General features: G+C 44.1%; 1 protein-coding gene across 17 annotated transcripts in view; it reads left to right on the top strand.

Moving 5' to 3' along the window:
* Positions 1-18,547, top strand: part of MYO9A (myosin IXA) — a 192,915-nt gene that overhangs the window by 40,729 nt on the left and 133,639 nt on the right. For all 17 annotated transcript variants that reach the window (XM_068695727.1, XM_068695738.1, XM_068695739.1 and 14 more), the window contains exon 2: positions 911-1,831. In XM_068695727.1, coding sequence (XP_068551828.1) covers positions 989-1,831 — 843 coding nt within the window. In that variant the 5' untranslated portion in view covers positions 911-988. The remainder of the gene's footprint in view (positions 1-910; positions 1,832-18,547) is intronic.

Here is an 18,547-nt window from a genome sequence, read left to right as displayed (position 1 = left end):
GAGCAACGCAGGAATTGTGTGATGTCTTACAGCCTGAGACAACGTGAAGCTTGTGACAGCCGAGTAAACGACTTTTTTTTAAAAAAACTTGTGACTGGGCAAATCATTGTTTCAAGAGTCTAAATGCTGTTCAGCATTCCTGTTCAGGCCTTTGAGCTGACAAAGAAGGCATTTTCCTTTCGGTTGGAACATGCCTGCAAGGTGACACATCAGAGCTTTGTAAGTTAGCGTTTATACAACTGTTCAAAGTCTCAAGAGGTTTAGTTCTCTTCGAGTGTCTAGAAAATACGTAGTTTGTGTGCACAGAAAGTCAGCGTTGGGAAAATCATGGAGTGTTTTCCAAAGTCACGGTTAGCTGAGCCATACTTTGCCTGGGTTTTCATGCAGAGCATGAACATGGAAGTAGAGGCACTAACTCTGAAGAAGTTATTTGGTAATGCTGATTAAACCGAACCAACTTTTGATGTGAACGGGATGCCACTGTTGATTCGGTGTGCTGACCAGTATGTTGTTCACAAAATAATGCTTTTCTTGTTGATTTTATTCTCAGTAAGGTACATTGATGGAAAAGCAGAGGGTCTGCTTGCATCTTTGATGCCTCAGGATCTGGGAAAAAATGATCAAAGTTTGAGATGATGAGGGTGGCTGTGTCTGGGTAGAACTGCGCCTGTGTTTGGGTGTCAGGTGCATGCTGACTGCACTGGGTGGGGTTTATTTTTGGCCACAGCTTTGGTATATTATTATTATTATTTTTTTTTTTTGGTATTTTACCCTGCTCTCTTTTCAGGTGTCAGTTGGGAATGATTGGTTACTTTTAGGTGCTTGGTATCATTACTTAGCTGCTGCATTGCACTGCATCTCATAGATAAAGATAAAATACTTAACCTGTTTGCTTATTTTTCATTTTCAGTGCTGATAACATGATGACCTGACGAGGTACAGGACGTCCTAGCTATGCAGTGCAGGTACTGATGGGAAAGGATCCAATATGAGTGTAAATGATGTTGGAGGCAGACGACGCTTTGAGGATAGCGAGTACACGTTGCACATATACCCCGGGAGCATCGCAGAAGGGACGATCTATTGCCCCATCACCGCCAGGAAAACGTCCACGGCTGCCGAGGTGATCGATTCTCTCATCAATAAACTCCAGCTCGAGAAAACAAAATGTTACGTCCTTGCGGAAGTGAAGGAGTTCGGTGGGGAGGAATGGATCCTCAACCCTACGGACTGCCCGGTCCAGCGCATGATGCTGTGGCCTCGCATGGCCCTGGAGAACCGGATAAGCGGCGAGGATTACCGCTTCCTCCTGCGGGAGAAGAACCTCGATGGGTCCATCCACTATGGGAGCCTGCAGTCGTGGCTGCGGGTGACGGAGGAGCGCCGCAGGATGGTGGAGCGGGGCTTCCTGCCCCAGCCACAGCAGAAGGACTATGACGACTTGTGCAGCCTGCCGGACTTAAACGAGAAAACGCTCTTGGAAAATCTCAGAAACCGCTTTAAGCAAGAAAAAATCTACACCTACGTAGGCAGCATCCTAATAGTTATTAACCCGTTCAAGTTTCTACCTATTTATAATCCTAAATATGTCAAAATGTATGATAACCATCAGCTGGGAAAGCTGGAGCCCCATATTTATGCCGTGGCAGACGTGGCCTACCATGCCATGCTTCAGCGGAGGAAGAACCAGTGCATCGTGATTTCAGGAGAAAGTGGGTCAGGAAAAACACAGAGCACAAACTTTCTGATTCATCACCTCACTGCCCTCAGCCAGAAGGGATTTGCTAGCGGAGTAGAACAGATTATTCTTGGAGCTGGACCAGTGCTTGAGGTAAGATGAAAATGATAGTGGTGTGGAAACTTTTAATCGTGTAAAAAAAAAAACAAAACAACAAAACACAACACACACACAACAAACCCAAGTAGTTGTGGTTTTATTACGTTTTTATCTAGTAAACACTGATAATAAACTGAGTTGCAACAGAATGAGTAATGAGAGGAGGTAGCCTCTCTGCCTAAAGAACGCTACGTGATTCAAAACAGGGAAAAGAATTGCAGCAAGTGGCTTTGACAGATTTATTAATGCATATATTTTCACTCAAATGTTCCTTCATACCAAGGTATCTCAGTGACTTTTTAATTGGAAAATGGAAATGAAAAAACCTTTAATGAATTAACGGTGGCCTCTTTCGTAGCGTGTTGCAAACTGAGCTGATGTTGGGTAGCGTATGGATAGCGTTGCATTTGGGTGGTTTCTGTACCCGCAGCTTGACTGAGCTGAGGAATAGATCAAAAGTGATTTTAATGGTCAAAAGTTTATTTTCTGATAATCAGTGCTTGGTTTAATCTGTGTGAGTGGGTACTTTATGAGGATTTCTCCTGGTGATGAAAGGAGATAACTGGATCATTAATGTCACAGATATGAAACTCTACAGGTGGAATGCGAGTGGTCATTAGTTAATTTGCTTTGAGCCAGCTGTGTAATTCTTGGAAACAGCTTCCCCTTAGAATTGTCCATTTTTGCTTGCAGAAAGAGTTCTGTCGGTGCAGCCTGGCTGTGTGGGGCTTGGTGCGGGCGGTGGGCTCACATTGGCATGGAAGAGCCGCCACAGCCGGGCCAGTTTCCCTCCCGAAACCTGGGGCACAGGCTGGCTTTCCAAGAAAAGGCAGCTGCTGTTGGGCGGGGAAAACACTCCTCTCGCCTCAGAAAAGCCCGCTGTCAACTCCCCGGTGGATTATTTTGAAGCAAACGTTCAGCTGTTATTGCAAACCGTGTTTTTGGCTGTGTCTGTGTGAGTGCTGCCTCAGTCAAAAAGGCTACCAAGCAAAATTCTCAGTCCGAGTGACAGTGGTGAAACCTCTGCATGGATGTCGCAGGAGCCCTGGCCTCAGCTACAAACTTCTAGCAATTTCTCAGTGTTTTTCTTTTTAAGAAGGAAATGCTGGATTACATTTTATTGTCTTAAAAAGTGGCTTTGACCGTGTCTCCTAAAAATAATAAAACTCACAGTTTGGTTGGTTTGTTTGCATTTTATTTTGAACAGTTTGTTTAGGTGTATTCCAATTCCTGACTGTTGTCTCAGGATTTGTCCCTGAAGCACTGAGGATTCAGGGAATGCTGGCTGGTTCTGCTTTGGGGACAGAAGCTTGCATTCTTCTGCTCCGGCAGCTGCGCTTCTGCTCTTGCACTTCAGCTGCCTCCAGGTCGCTCTGAGAAAGTCAGGTTAATCCAGAATTTCTTCTGGTCTGCCGCTTCGGTTCAAAATAGTCACAAATCAAGCAGTCTGAAAGATAAGATGTGCATACCTCTGTTTTTTCCTCGCTTCCTAAAATTGCCTAAAAAAGGGATCTTCAGAGAAGATGGGCTCTCGTGGCTTGTGTTGCCCTGAGAGCAGTTTGCAGGTTGACCTCTTTTGATTCCTTCCATTTGTGGTTGATGCTAAACTTGTGCATCTCATTTACGTTTCCTCTTCCTTCCCATTCTTTTCCCTTTCTCCAGAAGCCTCCTTGGACCCTCTCATTCTCCTTCTGCCCATTTAAAATGAAATCGTGTTGGGCTCAGGCTTGCCTTTTAGGAGGCACATGTGCTGCAACATACCTGTTGGTGGGTTGACCCCTGGTATTTTGGGGCTGGAGCACAGCAAGTTGGAGTGTGTTCACTCCTGTCAAGCTCTCTGCCTGCTTGCAGAGCATTTCCAGCAGCACGAGCTGTTCCCCCCGTCCCTGGGAATGCCTTTGCAGCCGTGCTCGCATGGAAGGAGCGGAAGCATGGCCAACTTAAGGCTTTCTGCAGCTTCACTGTTTTCCGAAGTTTACCTTTTGGAATAGCCCAAGGCTATTGTTCTGTTGTTTTTTTTTTTTGTTTTTTGTTTTTTCTTGCAGAGGTCATTACGAGATTCCTGTGAGCCTTGTCCAAGCTGTGCTTTTTGGGATGGCTGTCAAGGCAAGCTGTTATTGCCATCTAGGTGTGGTGTTGTCATCCAGGAGCTGTGTGCAGTGGCTAGCACCGTGCATTGGACAGGAGGCCACAGTATGCCTGCAGAAGGTCCATTTTCCAGTAGGGTATCAGTAGAGCTGAGTTGGCCAAAGTTTTGCTCTCTGCCTTTTTTAGTTTCAGTGCTTAATTCAGTTCTTAAGTTCAGGTGTTTTATGCAGATATCAGAGGAATAATTGCATGTGCAATTGAGTTCTGTTTCTGATCTACTTCATGGAGTACTTCAGATGAAAACTTCATTATGCTCAGCTTGATGCTCCATCAGGGACCCAGAGTGCGTAGCTTTGCTGCTTAATTTCCATATAGATTGTTACTTTTCGTTTAGATGCCAACCCTGATACTATTTAAGGAAGCATCAAGAAAGTGTGCCAGGAATGTGTGTGCATGTAGGTTTGTATATATGTCTTTTAGTGAAACATTTTACTCCAAGAATTTCTCTTTTTTTGAGAGAGAAATAAGCAACACGCAGAAGAGATTTTTCCACTTCCATTTGCGTTCCAAAAGCTGTGGTTAAAGGTTTGCTCTACAGAAAAGTGCTATTATCACAGGACTTCCAGACACTAGTGTGTCTAACCTACTGTAAAATAGTGGAACTCCGTGGAATAAACACCACATGCAAAGTGGTTGCTCCCCTCTAGTTATCTTTCACTGAAAAATTAAGATATTTTATGTGTATTATATGGTCTTTTAATGACTGTTGCCAGGTTTGTAACAATCATCTCTAGCTTACAAATCTGTTGAAATCACTTAGAGTCCCACTGCGATATTTTGTCCTGAGATGGAAGTCTCAGTGGGTTTCTTGAGGTTTTCCTCAAGACGGTGGGTTTCTTGAGGTTTTCCTGTGCAGTATTCCCACTCCTCACTCGTTTAGCTTCAGGAGCATGTGCGTTGGCAGAGCTGCTGCTCAGCCTCTCTTGATGGCATTAATTCACTGAATTAATTCACCTAACCGAAATATTCACAGCTCACAGTCCAAACTGAATAGGTCAGAGCTACTTGGCCAGAACTATTCAAGCCTGATGTCATTGACTGATTGGAGTTCAGTGATTTTGGGGTGGGTTTTTTCCTACACATCGTTCAGCATCAAAACCTGTTCTTCTCCATGCTGTAATCACCAGGCTGCTTTCCAACTTAGGTTTGGACTTGAACCTTGCCAGTTTTGACAGAAATTATAGAATATTTGGGAAGAACGTGCATGCAGCAAAATAGGCACTTGCTCTTGGTTCCGTTTCTGCTGCTTACACCACACACGAAGAATTTCTTCAGAACCACTAAGCTGCAGCTCTCCAGCACCGAGTCAGTGAACCGCGGCTCCAGAAGTTACGTGGGATCTGATCCCTGTCCAAGGGGAGGTTTTTAATAGTGTGATAGGGAGAAGTTATGGGACCCACTTTAATTCCCAGATAGTTGAGCTAGGGTATAATTAGCTAAGACTCAAGCATATAAAAGCACGAGCTTGTCTGAAATTAGATCTCTCTCTCCTATCTAAGTAAGAGATGAAAATTGTGCCAGTGTTTGATATAAATACTAACCTGAAGGTGCAAGGTATGAAGGTGAAGTTAAGATTTCAGATATATGCTAATAGTTCAAGGGCTTATTTCTTGTCAAGAACATTAGATGTTTTTATTGCAAACGAGGCTTCATTATGTTCTGTGTTGGGGGAAGACCAGGAAACCTAGGACTCCTGTCTTTCTTTCCTTTGAATTCTTGACTTGAAGGGTGTGATGCACGCTACAACCACGCTTTGTTCTCATTTGTCAAGGTCTCTTGGAGACGGGTCATGGTCATGTAAACCTTGGGAGCCAGAGGCTAGTGGATTTAGGGAATGTCCAGCTGGAAAACAGCCCCTGGGTGGCTTACCTTTGTAGAATCAGAGAGGCTTTCAGGTTGGAGAAGACCTCCAAGATCCTCTAGTCCAAGCTTTTACCTAGTGTTCTGAAAAATAAAATCAGAACGTTATGTATTTTCTCATCTTTTCAGGTAGGGAGACTTGCTCCTGGTGGCTATCTCAGCAGGGTGAGGAGGAAGGCAAGAGGATCAGGTCTTCCTTTTTTTTCTTACGGTGACTTCAGGCTAAGAATGCTTAAAAATTCTGAAGAGCTTTTCCTAGTGTCCACACAAACTTTGGGAGGCGAACTGGATTTTATTTTATTTCTTGAAAGTGTAGCTTTGGCTTTGGGAAAGTCATTATCCACTGCTATAGGTCATGAGGAGAAGGAAGAAGTCTGTTAGGAAGTATCCCTGTATTTTCTGTTAACTTCTGGGGATGGATCTCTGCAAGCTGGTACAAAACAGCTTTGTAGACAATGCATGTTTTGTTTTTACAAAGCATTTAATGGAGGAGTTCAAGTTTATACCATAGATGCTTGATCTTTGTGACGTGGCAGTAACTTCACTCTTGGGATTTTCTTCCAAATTTTTTCCATTAAGTGGTAGCAGTATTTGAATTCTTGTATGTAGAGTTGTAATGCAGGAACATTTTCCCATTAACTGTTGTTTCATTCTACTTCTAATCAATACAAACTTTAAAAAGTTGTTTATGACAGTGTCTTAAGACACCGTTTTCCCTTTAATTACATTAGCTAAAACGTCAGGATGAACTTGTATTTTCATAGTGTTAAATCTTGTAGGGGTGGAAAGCCCAGCCCCAGCAGGATCACGAGCGTCCTCCTCTGCTCAGGACCCAGTGAAAGACAAATTGCACACATAAGCTTCACTGGAGCAGCCTGAGTGCAAGTTGATTTGTCAGGCTGTGTGATTTTTCTTTATTTCTCAGTATAAATGCAAACAGTAGCAAACTGCCCCCTGGCCCTGGTATGGCCACGTATCTCCAGGCAGGTTTAGGACGTTCCTGTAGCTCCAGGAGCCTGTGCCGGATCGATCCAGCAGCTGAAGTTTTGCTGACATCTCGGTTGTCGCAAGAAGCACTGCAGCTACAAAAACCAGACGTGTTTTCTAAGCAGCTGTTTGCATGCATCTTAAAAATGTCCCAGTGGGGATTTCTCAATTGCTTTTTTAAAAAAAAAAGAAATAATAACAAAAAGAAATGTTTCTGTGACAGGCTAACGATCACTGCTGGCTGTGGATGGGAGCTGTTGCTGTCATTCACTGATGTGCGGTTGCATTGTCTGTGCCAAAAAAAAAAATAAGAAGAATTGGTGGCTTGAATTGCTTTTGGAAAATAACAGCTAGCCTTTCGTAGTGATAGCAATGCTACGTGCCTTCCCAATAGGTGGGGGGTTGTGTTGAGATGTTAGGAACAGCACCGTAGCAATGTTTTTTTTTTTTAATTTCTGGAACAACTTTACACCTCTAGCAGGTCTGTGAAAGTCACAGCTTCAACCTTTAGGCCTGGAAGTCTAACATCTTTTCTTTTTCTTTTACTTGTTGAATTGCTGGAGGAATACGTAAGCAGCAATTAAAAGGTATTTAATTTTATTGTATAGAACTTGGCCATGGTCACGAGCAGGCTCCATCCCTCCTCCTCCCGAGCTGAGTCAAGCCAGGGAGCTGCTTGCAGCAGCTGAGGAGCTGGCTGAGGCTAGGAGAAAATACTGCTTCCCTGCCAGAAGTGCAGTAGATGCTTCTGAGTGCTTCAGAGCGCCACAAAGAGCTTTTGAATGGAGCAAAAAATCAGTTAACTCCGACATTTGGGCATGTCCTGGACCTTTGGGGTACCCGAGCAGCACGGGACAAGGAGGAGCTGTTGTTACCAGAAGCCAATTGCACACAACATTTCAAATCATGATGTTGGGCCAAGTGTTTCGAGAGGTTTTACATCTGAAGTAGGGATTTACGTCTGCTCTTTGCTTGCTCTTGATAACTTTTAGCCTGTAATATGTACAATTATTACTGATCTCATGTGTGGCCTGAGTTAGGCATGGAAGTTTGGTGCAGCAGCCGGGATTTGAGCATTGCTTTCTCCTCTTCCAAACGCACGGGAAGGCCAGAAGGGGAACAGCTCACAGAGATTATACAGATTATGTCTAATGTGAGAAGAATTTGTGCAGGCCTCTGACAGCAGCAGCGACACAAAGGAGTCATACAGCAATGCCCATGCACTAAATGCTTTTCAGCAGTGTTTCCAAAATGCTGTTATTCTTCAGCTCGTGATATTTTACACTTTCTGCCTCTGTGTCAAAGTGTGCCATTCATCGGCTTCTCCGGTTCGGAATTACTCAGTCCTTTTTCTTTAGAGGCTGTGGAACAGCCAGATTGACCACATCGGTGGTGGAATTTGACTTTTCTTTTTCTCCATTATTTGCTATCCTCAGCAAATATTTCACCACCTCAATTCAAAAGTCATTTTATTATGTTTGAATGATGGAAATGGTTATTTCTGACCTGAGGTGGCTGCAGGAAAATCGATCAGTTACTAAAGCAGGTTTATGAGAAATGGCCTTTTTCTCTACCCCTAAGAATAAGCAGCTATTTTGTTTCCCCTGGTGGAAACAACAAATAAAGCCCTGACCATGCTGAGTGCGGTGCTTTTTATTGAACCTTCGAGTCCAAATATCCCATTTTTTCCCCACCTCCTTGTCTTTTCCTCCCTCCTGTGTTCCTTAGCCCCCCTCACCATCTCTTTTGGGCGAATTGCTTTGCTTTGCCATTTGCTCTCATTCATACCTTTCCATTTTTATCTTCTTTCTTTAGTTTTCTTTCATTCTTTCAGGGTTTCACGTTTTTCCTCTATTGAGGTATATAATCCTGAGTCTGTCCCTAGCAGGGGGCCGTGTGTTCGTGCTTATGTGCTACCATAGTGAATCCAGATTAAGACTTCTGGTCTGAAAGCATGTGTGTTGTCACCCTCAGAATTATTTTGCAGCAGCATTTTTTTTTAACCATGTCAGCATTATATGGTATTAGAGGACTGTTGATTTTTCATTAATACTTTTTTTTTTTTTTTTTCTTGTAGTGGCTTAGCACATATATTTCTTCAGTTTATCTGTTATTTGGTTTTGTGCTACGTGTAAGCTTTTCATTTTAACCTGAATATGAAAACATACGCTTTATGAAGCTTTTCTTTCATTTTCACTAGATTGTGCAATGATAACGTAGCACCTGGTAAGTGATGTTTCAAAGGAAGATTGAGCCGCTGCTGCTCAGTGAAGCTTCCATGAGAACTCAGTATTGATAACAGAGGTGCAGAAGTCCCAGCCCTTATGCAGTTGGTACAGCACTGGAAAAAGCTGTGGTGTTCTAGTTACAGGATAATCAGTAATTAATGCAAAATAGCAGTTGATGAATTTTGGCTTTTTAATGGTTTCTGGTGTCCATATGGCTGTTACAGGCATGCAACATGAGTGCCCCCCATTAAACCTCTCTAGAGTGCAGGGTTTCGCTGCCAAATCCTGCGTGTTGCGGGGTGCCCAAGGACCTGTGCCTTGCGCTAGCCCCTTGCCTGCTTGATGACTCAGCTACAGCATCCTCCTGAGCACTGGGAGTGCCAACACATTGCTTGCCAAGACAGCACATAAAAGCTTTGAAGTCAAGTCTCAGTGTCCTCAAGTCATGGAGTCACAGAATGGCTTGGGTTGGAAGGGACCTAGAGATCATCTGGTTTCAACTCCCCTGCCCTTGCTATTTATAACATGGTAGTGGGTTTTGTTACTTCGTTTTTGCTGTGCAGTGGAGACAGAGTAAGCATGATTAATTAACGATTTTTCTTCTAAATCAACCTTTTTTTCTGTATAAACCTAAGTGACCAGGGATGCTTTCAGAGTGGGTGCACCTGCCTGGCCTTTGTTCCTGTTCCTCCTTTGCTTTGCTTCTCTGTATGAGCTGGGGCAGGTCCGCAAGCACTGTTATTTTTAAAGGTACTGTACTACCTAGCTGCCCTTGATGGGAATTACAAGATAAATACACAAGCATACGTTACAGGGCCTGTGTATATATAGTACGTGTACGTTAGCAAGCAGTTCAGCACCGCAGGGAGCTGTTGTGCCGAGGGAAGCAGCCAAGGCCGAGTCCACACACATGTCTCTGGAGTTTTAGTTCTGATGAGCCCCAACTTGGCCCTGTGGCTGAACGCCTCCTATTGCACTATACTCTGATAAAAACATGGATTTTGTTTGGGTCTGAGTGGACTCAGAGCACTGAAACTCAGGTGGGGATGACCAGGAGGTTCCCTTTTAGGACCTACCTGGGAGCCAGCTGAATTGTGATGTAGCTGTAGGTCTGCTGTTGCTCTGGTCTTTTCTGCAGCTTGGAGAAGATTGCTGCTTCATCACGGTCCCAGCGCCTGCTAAATATGAAGCTGAACAAAGTGCATCACGTGCTGACCAAACAGCTCTGCTGCTGGTGGCTTTAACAGGAATCAGATCAATGAGTGGAGCAATGCATCAGGGCATAGGCAGGTACCTGCTTAGCTGCTGCAGCTTCTGGAGTTAAATACTGCCAAGCCCAGTTAAAGCTGGGCACGTGGAGAGGGCAAGGGAACAATCCTTCCCCCAGATGACATTCCACAAGGTTCCTTTCCTTCCCCGCAGCGGGGATGGCTGGGCTTAGCAGGACAAAGGCTTCACCTCATCCTCTCTCACATCTCTGGGAAGCAGAGTCAGCAGGGCAGGTGACTTTCACCCATGGCTTTCAGTTGCCTAGGGCTCAGGGAATCCCTCATTTGGCATCAGAAATCAGTCCGGTAGGTCTGGATGGACTTTTGGGGGTTATTGGACTACATGAAGTCTGTGCTGACTGCTGGCAGTGATCTTGATACAGGTGGCACCATGGACGTGCTGTCTGCTGTTGTGCTCCCGGCTGCTAAGCCAGTAAGGGTTTCCTATTTTCAACCCCGCAGCAGTTCCATAAAAATTCATCTTACAGCTACGTGACACTTAACATTTTTGGTATGACTGCAGAGCCGATGCAACGAACGGTGCCTAGAGGAAGGACCGGCAGGCATCCTCTGCGGGTGTGCTCGTCCAAACCCGAGATGAATAATTCAGTTCCTTCTTGCGAGAGCCGAGCAGCTTTCAGAGGATGTGTTTCAGTTTTCAAGAGTCTTAACCCTGACAACAAGCGTGGGTAAGGCCAGAATAGAAGAAGAGATGTTGCAATGTTTTTTAAGAATTGAAATCATATTCCAAATTTAGCCAAATCGGGGCAGTTTGCAGTAATGGAGAACCATTACTTACAATCATGAGGGCTGATTGTGTCAGTTAGCTTCATTACAAAAGGTACCGAGAAACCACATAATTCACTAATCCTACTAGGAGAAGTAGGAATCAGAATTATTTCTGATTTTTTGAGCATTTTTGGATGTGTTAAGTACTTCTATCAAAGTGGTCAATTCAGTTTGGGGCAGTACACCCTGCTATGGGCAGACTGGTAGCAGGAGGTACTGTAATGGTTGTCAAGCAGTTCCTGTTAAAATACTTAAGAAGTGGTAATGCCACACACCAAGTATAAATTTCAAGAAAAAAAGTGATTAAGGAAAAAATGAGGAGTGCATGAAATCTATTTTTTTTATACTTTAGGTGCCTTGCAGTGAATGAAGAATTATTACCTTCAGGTCAGCAGTGCAAAATCTGTAACTTTGTTTGAAAGGCCCTCTCTGTGTCAAAAACTCCCCTCATTGCCACTTTCAGGAAAGCGAGGTTTTGCAGAGAGAGCACGTCTCAGAAAATGGGTGGCTGTACCAGCAGCTGTGGGGCAAGAGGACGAGTTTGATGGTGGGGAGAGAAAGCTGAAAAAAAAACCAACAATTTCTGGTTCTGAAAGCAATTTCTGGCCATGGTGCAATAACAAAATGTGGTTTTATTTTGACAGCATTTTCCAGATCTGTAGCATCCTCGTGTTTGGTTGAAGGGAATGAAAACAGAGACATGGGATTCCTATGCAGTAACTGTGGTAGGGATCAAATATCTGCAGATTGCCCCAACGTAGGCAGATTTACTTATTTATTTTTCATCAGGATCTTGGACAAGGAGTTGCATGAGGGATACCTGATGAGAATGAAAGCAGGTGAATAAAAACGCTCTCATCAAAGATGAAGGCCAAGTGTTAAAGCCTTCATCTGCTTCAAATCCATGGGCTGTCTTGGGAAGTGGAAATGGTTTCAGGAGAGTTTGAGGAAGGAGTGATGCTGCATGCTTGCCAGTGATAGCCACAATTGGGCTTGCACATACAAAAACTGGTCCAGCCTCTGGTTTCCAAAATAATTAAATGTTACAGGTGACCCTTGCAGTGTCAGCAATGCTGTTGTTCTGTAGAATTCTACCAAAACTGGAGGAAAAGAAAAAATTCTGATGTCACCTTTTTGGTTCTTACATTATTTTTTTGGTGATAGGCAACTTATAATGGTTCATAGTTGTTTGGTAGTACCGCCACATCCCTGTTGTTCCCTCCTTGCTCACATTGAACTGATAGAGGAAGAGACCAAGCTGATTTTAATAAAATATGAATCTAGTTTCTCTTTTGCAGAATTCCTGCTTTCTTTATATTTGGAGTTACAGAAACGCAGGCTGGCGGGGGCACATGCAGTGGGCAATGCTGAGTCTCTCCACTACAGATGTGTGGGGTTCTTTGGGGTTTTTTCTTCTCACAGCTTCTAAATGTCACTGTGAAACTACTGCATTTGTGTGCTGCACTGGTAGCTTCTAATGAAGGAGATCTTGTTGCTCTAGAAAGTCATCCTGAGGAGCAGAAAATTCTGGTGTTTTTTTGTTTGTTTCCAAAATACAAATGAAAATGTCAGAGGAAAGAGCATCTGCTGCTGTCAATAGGTATTTAGTGTCAACTATCAGGCAAGTCAGCATTTCTTCCACCTCTGAATTGAGTGGGGCAAGCCCCACTTTATTTACAACCTGCAGAACCATATTCCTGCATGGAGCTTGCATTTGCTGAGTGCTGCAGCCTGACTGACGACTCTGCCCCTCTCTGCCCTTTTGCATACGCTGCCAGCTTGGCGTTCTGAATTCTCCAGACTCTGCAGATCCTCGACTCGACTGTAAATGCTCCTCACCCTGCAGATAAGAAGCGAGCTCTGAAGTGAGTACAATGAGACTTCTTGTAAGGCATTATTCAAGGGAGAGATATGAATCAGCTGCGTGGTAGGTGGAGTAGGCTGTGTCTGATGGAGCTGGGGAAGGTTTGGGTTGCCTCCCCGAAGCAGGAAATTAAATGCCCTTCTGTGCAAGGCTTGTATCCATTCCTTAATTGAAAATAAACTCTGTGAGCTTTGGCAATAATGCTCTGCCATTTAGTTTAAGGCTCTGAAAAGGTAGGGGTGCCTTCTAGTAAGTTGTGTCCTTATTGCTGGAGTAACTCGATCATTTGCAAAAACAGAAAAAAATATTGCGGGTATCTCATCACAGCTGTGCTTCAGCAGCAGCGTGCACAAGAACAAGCCCTGAAATCACTGCTGTCAGAGAGTGATAGTCTCATAATATATAAAATGGATATTTTGCCTCTTGTGGATTAATCAAACCTCTTATTTTCACCAGAGTACCTTTCTGTTCTTGCTAAATTTTGTTTCTTCATTGCTTAGGCTCCAGCTCCAGCGATGCTAAAAGAGGAATGTATCCAAGTTATCTGCCTGAACTCTGCATTTGTGGGCCAGAGTTGTCTTGGTATTTGGAGGCCTCTGGGATAGCGGTAAACTTGCCAGCAGTTCATAAATTTTAGCCAGGCTTTTTACCTTAGTCAGGAAATTCATGTTTGAACTTTATTAAGGGGCTTAAGCTGGGATTCGCAGTGATCTAATACCAGCCTGCTGCCAAACGTAACATGCAATTTTTGCATTTGGTTGCTCTTGTTAATTCTAGCTCGCTCCCCTCTGTCCCAGAGCGGATGAGCCCTGCAGAAGGGGACAAGGGCACTGCTCTTCCCTGTGTGCCTCGTGGGGCCAGGCTGGCTTGCAGCACAAGATGCTTGCCAGGAGAAACTACAGCACGGAAACATTGCTGAACCTCGGCTTGAGGAGGGCGCACGCTGGTGTTTTGCATTCGTTGAGATCGTGGATGCTGAACACGAGGATGTGTCGCAGGTGCCATGCGGGAGGCCAAAAAATGGTCAACCACCTAAACCCAAGATTTTTTTCTGTGTTGTGCTTTGGCAACTCCTAAAACACAGTACCTGAACTTAATTCTCAAGCTGCGGAGGAACACAGATGATAACATAAGCAAAGCCTTTTGTTGTGATGGGAATGTGCATCCATCTGTGGAGGATACAGAAAATATTTTGGTGAAACGTCCCTGCTGTTTTACCTGCCGCGTTTAACTGAAGGTGAGGGGTGTTATTGCTCGCAGGTGGCCCTGCTGAAGGTGGGACTGCAGGACATGTGTGTGTAACTGGAAGTGAATAGGATGTCAAAACTAGCTTGCTGTTGGTGTATTTCAAGTATTAAGTCAGTTTTGAAGAAATCAAGTGAATCGCCCAAAGTAAGAGCTCCATATCCCAGGGATGCTCTGTGATTGCCATTGTGGTCCTCCGAGCATTGCTGTCTGTGCGCAGGCTGCCTGTACGCAGGCACGTATTGGCCATTGATTTTTGTGCAGCAAATCCAGCATGACAAGGCTTGTTTCCCCACTCGCTTTCCTGTGCTCTGCATTGCAGCCGCTCTTAATGGCTTTCATACGAGTGATTCGAGTCCGAGAGCTCTGTTACCAAAACCTTTGGGTGAGCACAGATGGAGCAGTTTGAAGGAAAACTGTGCCCTCCTGGGGCCGTGTGCCTGGAGATTCACCCAGGTCAGGTCACCTGCCCTGCAGTTGCCCACAAGTGTAGCCAGGCAGTGTGCAAATCACTCAGGATTTTCTCTCGCTCCCCATTTTTGCATCAGGCAGCTGCTCACTGCCAGTACATCTCTGTTCCTCATGCAGACTGTAAATGAAGGATTGCCTTCAGTATTCCCTCAAACACACGCGTGGCAATACTTCCTGAATTGCCTCGTGTGCGTGTGTGCAGGCTCCTTTCCTTTATTCCTGTTGTAAGTATAGCAAGTGGGCATCCAAGAGCTAGTAAGCTTGGATTAATACTGGGCTTGGGCTGCTTCAAAAGGGATTACAAACCATAATATTGGCATTAATGCCGCAAAATGTGAGCGAAGCTTTTGAAAGTGCTTATGCAGCACAAAGAAACTTTGCTGGAGCCTTTTAACTTGCTTGCTGCTTTCTCCTTTCCTCTGCTACAGAGGAGAAAATTGTGGTTTCCAGAATTACATCACAATTATAATATTTGTAATAATAGAGATGCAATATAAATAGCCTTATGGCATGAGTGAAATATAGGGGTAATGAATGGGTGGGACCTGCTTGTTGCTGTCTTGGTTTCTCCTGGCTCGTGCAGGCTTTCCCTCTGTAGGACATCTGTTTTTCATCTGGTACAGGAAAGCTAAATAATTTCAATAAAGCTGGGAGAAAGCAGAGTGATTTGGGGAGGGGGAAAAAAAAAGGCACTTATTGAAGTTTGCCTGCTTTTCAGGCGGGGTTATTAACTAAATTTATCAGCTTGGGTTATTGACAGAGTGGACGCTTACTTGGATGAGTAAATGTGTCTGCTGACGGACTGTGCAATTACAGCTTAATGAGGTCAGAGCTCCGGGCTTTTCCTGATGTTGGTACATGCGAGGGTGTGAAATGATAAATAACTGGGGTTACTCCGAGTTTTGGGAAACCACTGTGCTGTCATTTCAGCCAAGCATTAACGCAGGCACAGCCCCGTGCATCACAGCCTCATCTCGGTGGGACTATGCTTATCCATGCAAGAATTACCCACTTGAAAATATCTGCATGGTGTGAGCCTGGAGCTAGATGCATTTAAAAATGGTAGAATACAAAATGTACTGCATTTTCTTTGCATCTCTGCCTCTAACTCTGATCGCAATGGCAAGCTTGTCCTTTGGGCTAATTTTAGAGTTTAGAGGAAACGTTGGGTCAGTGTCTGCTTAATCTCTATGGCATTAGCAGACCCTTTTGACTAAGTTTTTAAATTGCATTTTATTGATTGCTAGGCTTTTAAAGAACTCCATAAGCTATTAGCGAGGGCTCCACTGTGTGAAAATGGAGCGTTTGTCATGCTACGAGCAATATTGACCCGAACAGTTGGGCACTCTAGGAATATTTAGTCTTTTTTTTTCCCCTATTTAGGTTGCAGAACTCTTGGGGATCAATTAGATCTGTTGTTTCTGCCCTCACTGTTTCTTGATGCTGGAAAAATTTCATTAAAGTATAATCATAAATAAGCAAAATATTTCTAGTTTTCTGTATTAATTGCATCTAGTCAGGGGGAAAATTGCATGTAGCTAGCTGAGAGGAGAAATGGCTGTTGGGAAGAGAGGGTTTCTGGTTATTCCTACTCTGACAACATGCAAAGCATTCTGAATAACTAGGTTGTCCTAAGCATTAGCTTATAAAGGATCTGTGTGAGCCGTGCTGAAGTCTGCAGGAGTCATAAGTTTGCGTTTGGACTTCAATGGTTGTAATTCTTAAATTGCTTTATGGTTGTAGTGTTGAAAGATCTTAAGCACTAATTTTTCCTGAGAGTTTAATTAAGTTGCTAGCTTTCAATTGGAAATTTGAGAAGTAAAATAGGTCTTAACTTAATAGTAAGTTCTGTTCTCAGAGAGAAAGCCGTACATTTCTACTTAAAGGCTTGCTTTCACTGCTTCCTGAGTAGCTGGATCCACGTGTTATTTTGCTCATGAGATACCAAAAGTAGCATTTCTCTGGAAAAGGAAGCATCACTGGGTAGGGCACTTGCCGATGCTGATGGTTTCTTGACAAGAAATTAGGGAAATGTTTTCTTTTTGGGTGCCATCCTGTTCCTCACAGCCGAATTGCACATCAGCCCAGTTCCTCATGCCCATCTTGCTGTAGTCCGGTGCCGTGGGCTGGGCTAAGGGGTGTGCAAGGCTAATAATAGTTTGAGTTGGTGCTAAAATCCCTCAGTAATTCAAGGTAGAGATGTTAATACCTGCTTCTGCCTATTACATGAGTTATCTCTGATGCATTTGTTTTCTGGTATGGCATGGAGAGAATTTCTAGTGCAGTAATACTCCCCAAACTACTTAAGTATGCATTAGCGTATAAATGCACTTATAAATACAGTAACCTATACACGTAGCTTCTTTTTGATTTCTAATACGACTTGAGGCAGAGAGTACCCAGTGAGCTGAGAAAATACACAGAATATAATTTTATTTGTGTAAATTCACCTGCACAGTCATTGCCTCTCAAGAAAAAGTCTTTCTGAGGATAGATGGCCACGTTAAATGAGGTAGCGTCTGAGACAGAAGTGAGTAGAAAAGGACAAGGCTTAACAAAACAAATACAAACCATGACGTGCCACTAAATGTTTCATGTTTGAGAAAAAAGCTGCTCCTGTGGGGTGTTTTAGAGTACTGGGTCTAAATGCTTTGCTTTTATGCTCATTTGGGATCTTGATCCCTTTCACAGCATGGTACCCAGGTGGGACCCCCTGATGGTGATGCTCTTGCTCAGCACCACTTATCTTCAAACCATGTTTTTCAGTACATGCAGCTCCTCAGCACTCATTCCTCTCCCCTTCCCCCCTTTTTCTCCTTTTTTGTACAATCCCTGACAATGGAGGATTTTTTCCATGCCTTGCTTCAGCTTCCACCTCGCTTTTAATTATTACAGCCACTTCGAGCCAGGCAGTTGATGAATTTTCAGCAGATCCTGCGTGCCTGGATGGCATCCAAAGGGAGAGACAGGGAAGAAATGGCAGAAAGGAGAGACTGCCAGGGTAAAAGCGTCGTGTATCTGATGCCAGGGGCTGAATGACCAAAGCATTCCTGCTGAAAACAGGCCAGCGCGAGGTAGGACAATTGTGCTGCTGTTCTGCCCGGTGGTTATAAACAAGCGGATGAAGGCTCAGCAATGCCCACTTAGCAGAAAGAAAGGTTTCTTTCTGTACTTTTCCTTTTTGTCAGTTTTTAGCTTCCTTTGCCATTCCTCCTCCTTGAACTGCAGGCAGAGCTATGTAGAGAAGAAGTGCTGTTTTCGCATGCATTTAATTTTTTAATGTAGTGTTTTGCTTGCTGATTAAAGTCAATAAAGAGATGCATTTAATACTCTTCAAAGACAAAGATGCAAGCAAACTCCCCTTAGCTACCACTAATGGTCTTCTGATTTTATAAGGCTGAAGCAGCATCCCTGTGCTTCCCATTCAGAATAAATAAATGTGCTCCAGCAATTTCTGCTGCGTGCTGCATGCATCTTTTATGTGTAAAAAGGAAACAGAGTTCTAAGTGGTTTCCAAATCAATTCACATCATCCCAAATGCAAGCAGGGTGGCTGAGTTTGTCACTTGAACTCCACTTCAGGACAGCCCGTCCTGTGTTGTTTAAGGGAGAGTTCCTTCAGCTCTACCCCAAGAAACCTTTCCAGATCACTCCAAGTGATGCACGTGGAGACGTTTGGTTGCATAGAGCCGCCTTTCTCCCATGCCATAGGCATTGCTTCCAGCGTTTTGTTCTCGGAGGTCGGTGTGAAGTGCAGATAATGGCTAGCACGATGGCAGGCACCACAGAACGCTTGAGCAATCACCTCCTCAGCTTCCTCGTTGGCTTTGGCACGTTGGGGAGGTGCGTAA

Source organism: Anas acuta, chromosome 12, assembly GCF_963932015.1.
Source record: "Anas acuta chromosome 12, bAnaAcu1.1, whole genome shotgun sequence".
Lineage (NCBI taxonomy): Eukaryota > Metazoa > Chordata > Aves > Anseriformes > Anatidae > Anas > Anas acuta.
Note: the sequence above shows the minus strand (reverse complement) of the source record. Positions and strands in the feature narration are given on the sequence as shown.